Raw genomic sequence first — 13824 nt, forward strand, 5'->3', positions numbered from 1 at the left:
GGCGCAGCCACTAACTGGATGGGGGACCTCTTGATATAAAGAATTTTGGCCCACTTGGTGTAGCTGCCAGCCTGACGGTGGTAGGGAAAACAGGAAAACCTCCCAGATCGACCAGCTATATCTCAGAAACGGAGCAGCCTCTCATTGCCTGTGGGTGGCCTGGGGTGACAGTGCCAGGCCGGACTGACGTCTGTCCGGAATGATGCTCTGGGTCTTCAGGAAACAGCTGGATTATGTTCCCAGTTCCCCATTTAAGAGAGAAAAACAGGTCTATTTTGTTCTTTTTTGTACCACTTAGATGACATAATGTAACCAAAAACTAAACACTTCCAAGTAAACGGTTCAGTGGCACTTGGTCCATTCACGATGCTGTGCGCTCACCACCTCTTTTTAGCTCCCAGACATTTTCATCACCCCCGAAGGAAACCCCAAACTCGCGAGGGTTCTACTTTCTGTCACTGCGGATGTGCCTGTTCTGGATGCTCCATGTACACGGGATCAGACAGCATGGGGTCTTTTGCCTTCTTGGCATAACGCTCTGGGGGTTCATCCTGTGGTGGCAGGTGTCCGTACTCGCGACCTTTCTGAGACTAAACAGTACTCGACTGTGTGGATAGACCACTTGGGTGTACTCATCAAATGATGGACATTGGAGTTGTTTCACCCTTCGGCTATTGTGAAATAGAGTGCTCTTTAAACTTGCTGATTTAGGTTTTGATTTGAACTCCTGGGTTATATGCCTAGGAGGGAAATTGCTGGGTCATAGGGTTATCAGGTTGGCCTTCTAAAAACATCTTCTCTTTGAAATGTGTTTGGAAAGTAAGCGAATAGGCAGGTCACGCAGGTGGACGGGTGCAATCAGGTTCCACCTGTTGGTCTCTTGGAGGCTCAGTTTCCCTGTCTGAAGAATGGGCATCTGGAAGTTCCTGCCCCTAAGGGGATGGAGAGGCTCAGGGAGATGGTGTGGGTGCCTGGGCTGGGGGCAGTGCTGGGCAAAGGTTGGCAGGTGTTTTGCAAAAATAACCATTAGCAAACATCAAAATTTGAGGCTTTTCCACTGTTTGGGACACTGACTTCCTTGAAGCACCTCAGACGTTCACTGACTGTACCCGAGCTTCTGCTGCACAACAGACAGGGCCTGATCCCCAGGACCCGTGGCCTGTCCCCTCCTAGCGCATAGGGCGGTGGGAGGAAGGCTCAAACTGAGGATGAGTGTGGAGTCCAGAACCAGCTCTGTCCCATGGAGCCCGTGGGCTCTTCTGTGACCTCCCTCCCAGCCCAGTTTTCAGGGGCGACGCCTCCCTGGCAGGACCCCCCAAGGATATGAGCCACCATCAGGAAGAGTTCCCAGCACTGTGCCATCACTGCCATGGTGCTACTGGCCTGGGACCCAGGGTGGGAGTGGGGCTATTAGGCAGGCAGGTGCCCAGGCGGGGCCTCTGCAGATATGATGCGCTGGGGGCTCCGGGCCTGCCTCACTGCCGCTGGCCGAGCCACCAGAAGGAGGCTGGTGTTTGATCAGCTTTTACTTTTGTAAACAAATGTGGCCCAGCCGTTTGCTGGAAGTATAAACAGGGACTGGAGACCACCCTGCCGCTGGGATCTTTCTGCGTGACTGAGTTCCTGCCCACCCATCCAAGTTCCAGGGCCCCTTCTCTTGTTCCGTTCTCTTGACCCGTGTGTGTGCTGATCGGTGAACTGCTCCCCTGGTCCTACCTGTTGTCCCCATCTGTTCTGGGCAGGGAGGGCTGAGAGTGTGACCTTTGCTCCTCCAGAGGGCCTGCTCCAGCCTCAGCCTGGGGCACATTGGCCAGAGGGTTGGACAGGAGCTGGGATCTGGGACAGGAACTGGGGATCCTCCATGCATGTCGGGTCCAGGAGCCCCACCCCACTCCCCCGACCCAGCTTGGCTGCTCCCTGGAGATAAGTCGCCAGCAGTCCGGGCTCCATTCTGCACACATTTCCCAAGAGCTCTGCAGCGGGGGTCCTGCAGGGCGGGGCAGAGGCCTCAGAGGGGGCCTGGCTCCCTGATATGCAGAAGTGGGAATGGGGAAGGGGGTGTCGAGGTCGCTGGGGTCCCCTTGAGGGGCTGGCAGGACTTAGGCTGATCTGAGGGCAGCTGGTGTTTTCCAGGCAGGTATGGTGTGGGTGTACGTGGGCTGCAGGCTCATGCTGTGCAGTCACTGGGTGTGATCTGTGATGGGCCAGGTCCTCCTCTGACCTCAGAAAACCGGCCAGCAGGAGTCGTCAGCCTGGGTCAGGAAAGTGCAGGTGGACAGAGAAGAGGCCCCAGAAAGGGATGCTGTGCAAACTCTGCAAGAAGAGGGAGTGGCTCAGACCGGGCGTGTGGCCGCCGGCGACAGTGGCTGTGCCAGTTTGACTGGTGGGACAGCGTGGTGGTTGGTTGAGGCTGCCTTTCCAGGGAATGCCAAGGCTTCCCTTGATTGTCTGTTATTAAACAGATACACAGGTTAGGGGATATAAGGCCTGGGTGCCCATCAGCCAGCCCTGTCTCACAGCTCAGGGAGCACACCCTTGGAAGTTTCGATTCTCTGCCTATTTTGTTTCTGCTTATTTGGGACGTGACTGCAGAGGGACTGTTAGAGATTAAGAGGGACCCCCCTCGTCCCTCCCCCGATCCCCTCCCCCGCACAGCCACCCAGCATGGCCAGCTGGAGGGAGGAGCCTCCAGAATGTGTATGTGTTTCGTTCAGTATACGTAACATAAAATGGACCATGTTTATCCTTGTAAGTGTGCAGTGCAGTGGCATTAACCACATTCACATTGTTGTGCAACCATCCCCACCATCCATCTCCAGATCTCCTTTCATCTTCCCAAACCCAAACTCTGTCCCCATTAATCAGTGGCTCCATTCCCTCCCAGCCTCGGCCCCCGGGAGCCCCCGCCCCATTTGCTGTGTCTGTGAATTTGCCTGCTCTGGGGACCTCATCTCAGTGCAGTGCTGGAGTGCGTCTGCCCTTCTGTCACTGGCCCGGCTCACTGAGCACAGCGTCCTCGAGGTTCCTCCGTGGTCTGGCACGTGTTGGAATGTCCTCCCTTTCTAAAGCTGAGTGATATTCTGCTGGACGGGTAGACTGGCCCATTCATCCATCAGTGGATGCGTGGGTTGCTGCCATCATTTGGTTGTTGTGAGTAACGCTGCTGTGAACGTGGGTGTGCAAATAACTCTTCCGGTCCCTGCTTTCAGTTTCCTTGAATGCATGCCCAGAAGTGGGATTGCTGGATCGTGTAGTCATTCTCAGTTTAATTTTTTGAAGGATTGTTTTCTAAACCAGCGTTGTCCTTGAGGTGTAAGAATGGGCGTGACCTGGGCACTGACTGCGACCCCCCCCCCGCCCCAGGACTTACTCCTCCTTTTTCAGCTGGGGGCTGCCTTTCTTTTTGCACCAGAGATTAGACTTTAGATTTGCAGACTGCTGGGCTTGGGGCCTTTGAGTCAGCTTGCCTGGAGAGGAGGAGGCTTCGGACTTCATTGTGCAGTCCCTTCTCCACACTGAGCCGGGGGCCGTGAATCAGTCCACGCTCCTCCTCCCCTCTCTGCTGGTGAGTGGTTCAGTGGAGCCGCCCTCCTCTCCCTGAGCCTCCAGAAGCTGTGGGATCCCAGGCCCACACCCCCTGCTCTCCCGTGTTTGGCTTCAGCTTTGGGGAGAGCTTGGCAGGGAGCACCCAGCTGCTGCAGCCACCAGGTCCCCAGTCCTTCCTGGGGTGGCCGGGCCCAGAGCAGTCTTCCCCGTGGCTGTTCCTGGCCTCTCTCCGCTTGGCTTTGGTTCTGGGGAGACAGCAGCTTTCAAAAATCCCCTAATAATGCGCCTTATGCTCAAGAGGAGGGAGCCCCGCCTTGTGGGGGGACCTCAGGTGTGAAAACCACGCTGTGAGAGGAAGGCGGGACCCTGTGCCCCAGTTAGAATGTGAGTAGGGAGGGCGCAGGCTCTCTTCCCGCCCACCACGCTGGCATTGGGACAGCCTGGGGGAATCAGCGAAATGTGGGGGTCGAGTCCAGATCAGCTGGACAGTGACTGGCCTGAGCCCCCAGGTGGAATGCAGGAGGGGTGGCCGGCTGGCCAGAACCCAGACGTTAAAGCATCATTTCCTCAGACGTCGGTTTGGGGAGATGTGTGCAGGCTGGGAAGACGGCTGGGTTTTAGTTGCCGGGGAGCCTCGTAATTTCCCCCCAGAGCCTGGCTGCCAACCTGGTCCCTCAGTCTCACCTGGTGTAGGTGAAGAAGCATCCACGTCGGAGCCAATGGTTCCTTCGACACTGACTGGCAGACCCGCACCAGTGACTTGATTTTGTACCAGGTTTTATCCTGGGTGTTGCTGAATCATCCCGTGACTTCACAAACGTGAGTTCTTGCAAATCCTCCGGGGTGAGCCCTGGGGCTCTGAGCTCAACCTTGAGGTCCTCACTGAGGGCTTCCCGGGTGTTGATTTAACCTTGGACGTGAGCTCAGTGTAGTTACAGGCCCGGAAATCAGGTGGCGTGCTCAGATAAGAGGGTGGGTGTTCTTCCAGGCGATGAAGAATATGTTGATTTTTTTAAGATTGCTATTTTGAAAAACAGTTCAAAGATTCTTAGAGAGGACATGAGGACGCTGATGATTCTGAGCTAATGTAAAAGCCAGGTGCAGAGGCAGGGTTGGGCGGGAGGCAGAGGATGGGAGCTGTTGAAGGAGGTGGGGAGGGGAGGGCACAGCCACCACCCTGAAGAACGACAGTGACGTTTTAGAGCTGAGGGGGCCTCTATCCATGGTCCAGTTCACAGGCCCAATTTTAAGTCAGGAAACCCAAGACGTGGATGGCCCACTGACCTGCACCATCTCAGGGGTGCGGCCACCTGGCAGGACCAGAGCCTCTTGCTTCAGAGAAGTTCCCACCCCAGCTTAGAGCTGGCCCACCTGCTCCACCTGGAGGGCGAGTCCTAGGTTGCAGGACTAGAGCAAAGAGCCTGGTGGCCTAGGGGGACCACTCAGGTTCACGGGAGCAAGGCCACAACAGCTGAGGCCTTCTGCCCTTGTGCCCGCCCCCCGCCTGCCTTGGGAAGCAGCTCCAGTGGTTGGCAAGTTTTGAATAGGGGTTGCAGTGACTTAGGACAAGAAGGCCTCTGTGTTGGTTTTATTCAAAAAAGAAAAATCTGTGATTCCCCAAAAGAAAGTGGAAGCTGAAATCAGAGTCATTTTGGGGGCGGGGGGGCGGGATTAGGGGTCTGCGTTAACAGGGTTTTGTGTTTTCTAATACAGTCGAACCCTCCATAGCTGTCTTCAGGGATGCTGGGTGAGAACTAGTTAAGTGCCTTTGAAAATTCATGGGAGGAGGAGGCAGAACTTGGGTACAGTGCCAGAGTGTGTGCTTAGCATGCATGAGGTCCTGGGTTCAATCCCCAGTTTGTTAAATAAACAAACAAACAAACCTGATTACCCCCCCCAAAAAAAACCCCCAAAGCCCAAGGTCCAGGGCATCTGAGCAGTGATAACCCAAAACAGTGATCCTGGTACCTGCAGCCCCTTCAGTGGCCCATGGATTAAGGGTCCGCAGGATTGAGAGGTACCAGGATGCCTCCGCAGCTTGTTGAAGGAACCCACCCAGCTCTCAGGGTCTTCCACCTGGTCTGCTACCCTCCTGTGGACACACCTGTATGCAGTCGGCACCTGTATGCAGGCACCAGGGACACGGGGTAGTGGTGGAGTCAGCCAGCACGTGTCCGTCCTGGTGGAGGTAGTGCCTTGAGTCTGTGCCCCGGCTGCCTGCTGGAATCCCCAGGGAATCCTTTATGGTCACTAAGACCCAGGCTATTCCAGGCATCTTGATTCAGTTGGTCTGTCTTGGGCCCGCCTGTTATGTTTTCAAAGCTCCCCAGGTGACACATCAGTGTCACCAGGGCTCAGGACACCTGTTAGAAGTCACAGGACCAGCTGAGACATGGGGGTGGAGAAACTGGGGTGAGGCACAGGCGTGCACGGGACTGGGACTTTGGCCATCTGTGGACACCCAGGCTTGGCGGTCGGTCTTAGCCTGTAGTGAGCAACTAGCCACCCCAGCTGCCACTTCTCTCAGCTGCCCACGTGGAAAGAGCTGAAAACAGTCGCCTGTCTACAGTCCAGGAGCCCAAGAGTGGCCCTGTGCCGGGCCCTGTGCCCACCTGGCCTGGGTGTGTTTGGTGGTGGACGTGGTTGTAAACTGGGGACTGACCGCCTGGGAGGCCACGTGTGCTATGGCCTGGGCTGCTTGCAGCTGAGTCATAGTGAAGTGACTCAACCCAACTGGAATTACCTCTCAGAAATTCCACAGCAGAGAGGGTGCCCTTTGGAAGGAGTTGAGAAGTGGCCCTCATGTGAGACTTGGAACGGGCTGGGCCCTCGTAGGCTGGTGGCCCAATGAGGGGTCCCCTAGATTAGAACAATTCTGAGAACAGAGAGACAGAAGGGCCAAGGGCTTAGAGTTAGCCTGGGAGGCGGGGTGACCGCCTTCAGGTGCCTGCAGGAGGGAGGTTTTCGCTCTGTAACTATATGGTCCCAAACAGCAGGGAGCCTGTTGCAGGATAAGCCGCTCTGCTCAGAGGGACACCTGGCTGGGAGGGGCCCTGCGGCCTGTTCCTGGCCCTACACCTGGGTCGGCAGGATCAAGTCAGATTCCATGGACAGGGGTTAAAGGACGTCCCTGACAACTAGACACTAGCATTGGGGGTCCGCCTTTCAGGCCCCACTGCCCCAGATAGCGCTCAAAGCCCAGACTTGTGTTGCTGGTGGAGCGAGTCGCTGGTCCACCCCACCTCGCCCTGCCACCTTTGGCCAGTCAGTTGTGAGGTCAGTCTACCTGAGGTCCCTGTTTGACACCTGCAAGTGACAGGTAGGGTACGGCCCCTCTCCTCGTCTCTAACCCCGGGTGCCTCTCTGTACACACAGATGCGTCGTTCGGAACGCCACCGGGGTACGGCTGTGCTGCGGACCTGGCTGAGGAGCAGCGCCGGCACCAGGACGGGCTGCCCTACATCGACGACTCGCCCTCCTCCTCGCCCCACCTGGGCAGCAAGGGCAGGGGCAGCCGGGACGCACCGGAGGCCACCAAAGCGGTGAGTCCCCGGGCCGGCGGGCCCGGTGTGAATGGGGCTGGACTGGGCTGCAGACCCGCCATCCTCGCGAGCAGGTAGCAAGCAGGTAATGGGGCCGTCAGTGATTGGAAGTCGGAGTCACTAAAACCCCTCAGCCCTGCATCTGGTGCACAGAGACCACCTGCTGGGTGCCGAGCAGGGAGGTGATGGAGCTGCCAGCCAGGGGTGGAGGAGGCAGGCAGCCCATGCTGAGGCTGAGAACTTGGCTGCTGTCTAAAGCAGCAGGACCTGGGGTGGTGGCCCCAGCAGGGGCTGAGTGCACAGTGTCCAGGCTTCTGTCCCCAGACCCCACACGGTACCCTTGCCCCTTTTACCCAAGGACACACTGTGTGACTGTGTTTGCTGGTCACAGTGACCTGCCAGGCCCGGTCGCCAGGGCGCCAGCGAGGGACAGCCCTGGGGTCCAGCACTGGGCCTCAGCAGGGAGGGGCAGACGCAACCCCACCCGCACCTTCTCCCAGCTCCGTGGTGGGGCTGGTCGGCCTCCAGCGGGGAGCCTGTCATGGACACAGGAGGCCCAGAAGGCCTGTGCGCCCAGGATCAGCAGAAGTGGCCTTGGCTGGTGGGGCCCACGACACAGTGAGGACTTTTGTTTTGTGAGTGTTTTTTTTTCAGGAGGGAGCCAAAATAAATGCATATACTCCTTCAGTGGGTCACTCCTACTCAGAAGTCAGTTTTACGTCTTCACGAGGGAACTAAAAGCTGGCTCCAGAGTGAAGGCAACGGACCTGCTTTACGATCTTGCCGCTCTCCTCCCCGTGCCCAGTGCGCCTGGTCAGCAGCTGTGTCTGTGGGACAGAATTGATAACTCTTCACTCATGTTTTTAACCAGCTGTTCGGGGGCCCCCGGGAGGCCTGCAGCAGGCTCAGCTCAGCCACGTTCCCTGGTTCTGGGGTCCAGACTTAAATGGGGGTCATGGATGTTCTCACCCATCCTCCCTGCAAAGCTGGAGCACCTTGGGGTTTGGTGCCTTGCCTGGTTCTCTTCTCCCCAGAGCCTGCGGGGTGGGCCCAGGAATCATCCTGCCTGCCCTGAGTGCGAGGGTCACTCTGCGTGGAGGACTCGGACTGCAGGAGCCCCCTCGCACGTGGCGCTGGCCCTGCCCAGAGAAGGAGGGAGGGGTCTGTTGTCCAGCAGCTGTGCTGGCCGCCACCTCCCAGCCAGGAGCACACCACCTCTCGCAGCCCCAGGTTCTGCACCTCCCTATCACCCTAGGGTGGGGGTGAGAGGTGCCCCTAGAGCTCTGCCCATCCCGCCCTCAGCGCCTGTTCACCTGGGTGCCTCCCTTGGCTTTCCTGCTTTGTCATCACACCCAGTTCCGTTTTTATCCATCCTTTTAGCTGCAGGATTTGTGTTCCTCCCTCCCCCATCCTCCCGGGCAGCAGTGGCTGGTGGCCGTCCTTCCTTCTTTTCCACTTGCCCTTTTCCTGCGCTTCCTCCCCGTAGCCTCCGCCATCCTGGATGGATGGATTCACACGCCCTCTCCAGACCTGGCACGTGCACCTGGTGGGGTCACCAGGGGCGCTAGTCCCGTCCGGCCCTTACTCTCTCTTCTACACTCACCCTCCACCATCTCTCCTGCCGAGGGGGTTGGCTGGTGTCCGAGCTGCCCCTGTCTGATGCCACCGGCCTGCTCAGGGTTCAGGAGGAGAGGTGCCCGGGCCCCTGCTCAGACGTTCCCTTGAGCTGGCTGTGCCCTTCGGAACGAGCGCTGGACTTGGCACCGTCCTGCCTGTGCTGTTTCCTCCCGGCTCTCCAAACCGCGGGGGTGGGAACCAGACGGCATCTTGTGCCCAGCAGGGCTCCCCCTGCCAAGCTCACAGGAGAGGGATTGTTCCCAAGCACACGAGCCTGCACCCCGTCCAGTGCGCCACTCGGGCGGGAAGGGTGCCCAGACAGGATGGGAGGTGCGTGCAGGGCCAGCTGAGAGCTGCTTCCCTGAGGCAACGTGGCCTCCTTGGTCTGAGATGAGAGAAGGGGACGGGGTCCCCTGACGCTGCACATCTGTGCTGACACTGGTGGCGCCAGGGGCCCCAGAGCAGGCTGCCTGGACAGTCCTGGATCCTGGGACCTGCCTGTCTCACAGACGAGGGTTCCCCGGAGGGGCCCTAAGATGCAGCCCAGCTAGGGCCCAGCCAGGAGTTCTGGACCCCCTCATTGGTTCGTTTATTCCGTGAATCTTCGCGGAGCACCTGTGTGTGTTCCAGGCATGGTGCGGGGCGCAGGGAGCTTCAGGATCAGCACAGCGAGCCCCAGGGGCCGCCCCCAAATGGAGCCGCTGGGCAGTGTGGCCTCAGGGGGCGTTTTGGTGTGGGTCACAGGTGTCCTTTCCCTGGAGTGGCTCTAAGCCACGGTGGCTGCCCCCTGTGCGTGCACACACTCAAGCACGTACACACGCGTACATACAAGCACACACATGCTTACACTTGGCTCGTGCATGCTGAGAGTCCCAGAGTAGAGTGGTGGTCCAGGAAACCTTTTTGGTTGGTCCCAGTGGGCAGCCAGGATGTGGTATAAGCCCCGGGGATGCAGGAAGCAGAAGCAGGGTGGACGTGGGGATTGGGCCCCCCTTCCCCAGGTGCCCCCACCACCACCATGGGCAGCCAAGGCTCAGGGCAGGATGGCAGTTGTCTGAGATGGTGGGGCTCGCTGGGCAGGCCTGGCATGTTGGCCTCATCCCCCCGACCCTTGGCCCCGAGTGCTTCCTGCTGGGCTTGCTGTCTGTCCCTGTTCGCTAAGTGCCTCCCTCCCACCAGGCCAGATTGGTGGAAAGACCAGCAGGGTTGGGGACACAGAGGGGCTGTGCTGGGGGTCCGGTTCCAGACTCTGTGGTGACACCATGAGCCCTGAGCTGGCCTCAGCCAGGTTGTCACCTGGGGGTGCTTTGGCCCCCACGGGGTGACACCCCCATAGGGCAACATCTGTAGACACCTGCTGCTGTCCCAGCCGGGGGTGAGGGTCATGCTGCTGGTGTCTGGTGGGCAGAGGCAGGAAATGCCACTAAACATGCCACAGAGCACACCGTGGCCCCCCAGCACCTAAAAGAGTCCTGCAGCCCCAGACGTCAGCGGTGCTGAGGGCCTCCACGGTGGGGCTGTCCCATCGTCACCTGTGGAGAATGGGAGGGGCTGTTATGGCCCCTTCTCTGCACATGGGGCCCCACCTGCCTGGCGCCTCCCTCGGACACAGGCCGGGCAGAGGGAGGGCAGCCTCAGCCCCATGGAGCACGGGGTTGCCTCGCCAGTGGTCTGGAGCAAGTGGGCTGGGGGCCAGGAAGTCGATGAAAACGGCAGTTTCGTCACCTTTGCCCAGTCTTGGTTTCCCGGGCGTCTGTCACAGTGTGTCACGGAGGGGGGCATTAAACAACACAGACTGAGCTCTCCTGGTGTTGGAGGCTGGATGTCCAAGATCTAGGTGTCTGCAGGGTTGGTTTCTCTTGAGGCCTCTCTCCTTGGTGCCCGTCCTCTCCCTGCGTCTTCCCCCGTGCGTGTCTGTGTCCTAATCTCCTCTTCTTTTTTGTGTTGAGATACTGACTTATAACATTACATTAGTCTCGGGTGGACAACATGATGATTCAATATACGTACACATCGAAAAATGATCACTAAGCGTAAGTCTAGTTAACATCCAGCTCCACGATAGTTACAAAATTTTTATCTTGTGATGAGAACACTTAAGATCTACTCTCCTAGCAGCTTTCATTTATATGATGCAGCATTATGAACTATCGTCACCAGCTGTACAGGACATCCCAGGACTGACTTGCTCTATAACTGGACGTTTGTACCTAATCTCTTCTTAGCAGGACACCAGACACGTTGGACTAGGGTCCACTCTAATGATTTCATTTTAACATAATTACTTGTCTAAAGACCCTGTCTCTGAGTACAGTGACGTCCTGAGGCACCAGGGACACACTGCACCGGTAATACCATCACACCTGGGGGGAGGGCAGTCTTCTGGCCATGTGGACTCTACCCCCTGCACCTGCACCCAGTGACTCATCCGCTCTGGGTTTTGGAGACAAAGTCAGCAGAGCGTCACCTGACACACTGTAGTAGGGGTGTTTGGTAGTAGGTAGGGGGGCCCTTTCCATAGCCCAGTGGTAAGGGGGTCTCTGCCAACAAAGTCCGAGTCTGCAGATGAGGCTCAGTAGAGCAGGTTCAATGGACAGAGGCCCTGAGCCCAGGGCACCAGGTTCCCCTGGGCAGGTGGCAGCACCCTAGCTCCACCCCTGTGGCTGGGAAGGAGGAGGATGTGTGGAGGGAGGCGGTACTGCCGACCGGTCAGTCCAAGGGTCAGACAGCCACGGTGCAGAAGCCGGCAAGGCCGGAACCAGGCGAGGAGGGGCAGCGGCGGAGGGAGTCAGGGTGGCTGTGAGGCGGCCTGACGCCCCCTGGGCTCAGCTTCCTCCAGGGTAGCTGCTCCTTGGTCACAGGCAGAAGGTGCGGAGACAGGCTTTGCCCCACCTGCCCACTTCTCAGTGTCAAGACCAAGGGTGGCCCTCGGCTCTGCCAGATGACCCTCCAGAATTTGCAGTGACCGTGAACAGGGGGCTCCCTTGCCTCCTCTTAATCCCACCTGGAACCTTCTTGGGAGGCTGGTCCTCAGGTTGACATGCCGGCTTCCTCTCTGACGGGGCCACCCCAGGCACCGTCCACGGATGATCTGACATGTGCCTGTTTCTCTTGCAGACTGAGCTGGACCTGGAAAAGGGCTTGGAGATGAGGAAATGGGTCCTGTCCGGAATCCTGGCTAGCGAGGAGACATACCTGAGCCACCTGGAGGCACTGCTGCTGGTGAGGAGGGTGCAGGGGCTGAGCCGGGCGGGCGGGGCCCCGAGAGCGCTGCACACACTCCCAGCTCACGGGTCACAGGTCACGGCCCGGGAGTCCTCGACACACCTGGGGGGGGTGGGAGTCGAAACATTCCACCTCCGTAGGGGTTGGACCTCCCTGGGTGGGTCAGGGGGTTGGGGGGTGCCAGCATGAGACTCGAGTGCCAACCAAGCTGGCTTTCAATTTTTGTTGTTAATAGAATTTTAAAATAAAAGCTTGTATGTCATGTGACCACAATGTACCTGACAAAACAGCGAGCCCGCTCACCCATGCCCCCTCCACCCGTCACCCGTACCCTCTTCCAGCCCATGAAGCCTTTGAAGGCCGCTGCCACCACCTCTCAGCCGGTGCTGACAAGCCAGCAGATCGAGACCATCTTCTTCAAAGTGCCCGAGCTCTACGAGGTCCACAAGGACTTCTATGATGGGCTCCTCCCCCGCGTGCAGCAGTGGGGCCGCCAGCAGTGCGTGGGTGACCTCTTCCAGAAGCTGGTGAGTGGCATGCAGCAGGGGCTTGGCAGCCTTGTGGGGGTGACCTGTGGAGGGGGACCAGGCCTCTCCCTGAGCCCAACACCCCCCTGGGCGTGCGCTGCCAGAGTAGGCGGCGTGAGCCTGGCTGTGTCTTACTGCCTCCGATTGCAAAGGGCGGGCCACGGGGAGGGGGTGTCACCGCAGTGCCCATGCAGGACCCCGCGCGAGACCAGCCAGCAGGGCTGCTTCCTTCCCTCCCCCTGCCCTGCTGACATCACTGGTCCTTTCTGGCTCCGCTCAGTTTCACTCAGGGTTCCCAGTTTCTAGCCTGGTCCCCTTTGGACCAGAAGGAAGCTGCTGCCCAGGGAGCAGGACTCAGGCTCCGGGCGGAGGAGTGGGGTGGGCGGTGCCTGGAGGGGCACACACGTGCGGGAACAGTGGGGGTTTTGTACTTTATTTCATTTCTGCAGTTCTCTAAATTAAAGGCTCTTGAATCCATCAATAATTTTTTTAAAAAAGAAGGAAAGAAAGAGAAGTGGTTTCGGGAGGGAAGACTAGTCAGTAAAAGTCAGGGCTGTGGGAGAGGAGTCCTTAGGTGAGACCAGGCCTTCTGTGTGGCCCCAGCACCTGCAGCAGCTCTTTTGGGAACCTGGAAGCATATTTAATGCCAGAGACTTTGACAGAAGCACCCCTGAGCCTTGCGGGAACCAGGACACGTCCTGTGGACAGGCTGGAGAAATGCGGGAGGGGTTGGTTTGTAACTGGGGACGGCCACACCAGAGTGTGGACCGAGGGACGGCCTTGCGCTATGAGGTCATCGGGTCCCTGAGTAACAGGCTCGGCTCCAATCAGGGGCTCACGGGGGTCTCTGGGTGCCCCGTCTCAGCTGAGCTGAGGCAGTTCTACATAGCAGGTCCTATCTTCACCCCAGCAGGTGAGGAGGCTGAGAAACGGTAGGTCACCTGCCCAGACTGTAGCCTGGTTTATCTGTCTCCAGAAAGAGTGCTTCCCCTGCCTTCAGGGACCATAAAACTGGAGGCAGAAGGTGCTGGAGAACAGAACAAGGGTTTCTGAAAGGGCTCAGGGGCCCAAATTGGCCAGGAATGCATCCGGCAGAGGTGGCTGTGGATCCTGGTTCAGGTCCCAGGGAAGGTGAGGCCCGCCGTGTGGGCAGGTCAGGGGCCTTCCTTGGCCCTTTGCTGACCTGAGGGCCCAAGAGGAGCCGAGCATGTGGCTTTTATAGGGTCAGTGGAATCAGGGAGATGGGGCAGTCAGATGAAGGGTGGGGCTCAGGCTCAGGGGCCACACGTAACCAAGACGAGGATGCGTGGACCTTGTGCAAAAGGAAGGGGTTGTTACGGGACCTGAGGCTGATGGAGATGCCGGGT

The 13824-nt window shown here is 58.4% G+C and overlaps 1 protein-coding gene across 3 annotated transcripts in view; it reads left to right on the forward strand.

Moving 5' to 3' along the window:
• Positions 1-13824, forward strand: part of BCR (BCR activator of RhoGEF and GTPase) — an 86701-nt gene that overhangs the window by 35347 nt on the left and 37530 nt on the right. For 2 of the 3 annotated variants that reach the window (XM_074356181.1, XM_074356182.1), the window contains exons 2-4: positions 6922-7088; positions 11823-11927; positions 12272-12457. In XM_074356181.1, the coding sequence (XP_074212282.1) occupies positions 6922-7088; positions 11823-11927; positions 12272-12457 (458 nt within the window). Of the gene's footprint in view, positions 1-6921; positions 7089-11416; positions 11574-11822; positions 11928-12271; positions 12458-13824 lie in introns of those variants that run through there. The other variant, XM_074356183.1, reaches the window with a different exon arrangement.

The sequence above is a fragment of the Camelus bactrianus genome, chromosome 32 (genome assembly GCF_048773025.1).
Source record: "Camelus bactrianus isolate YW-2024 breed Bactrian camel chromosome 32, ASM4877302v1, whole genome shotgun sequence".
Classification (NCBI taxonomy): Eukaryota; Metazoa; Chordata; class Mammalia; order Artiodactyla; family Camelidae; genus Camelus; species Camelus bactrianus.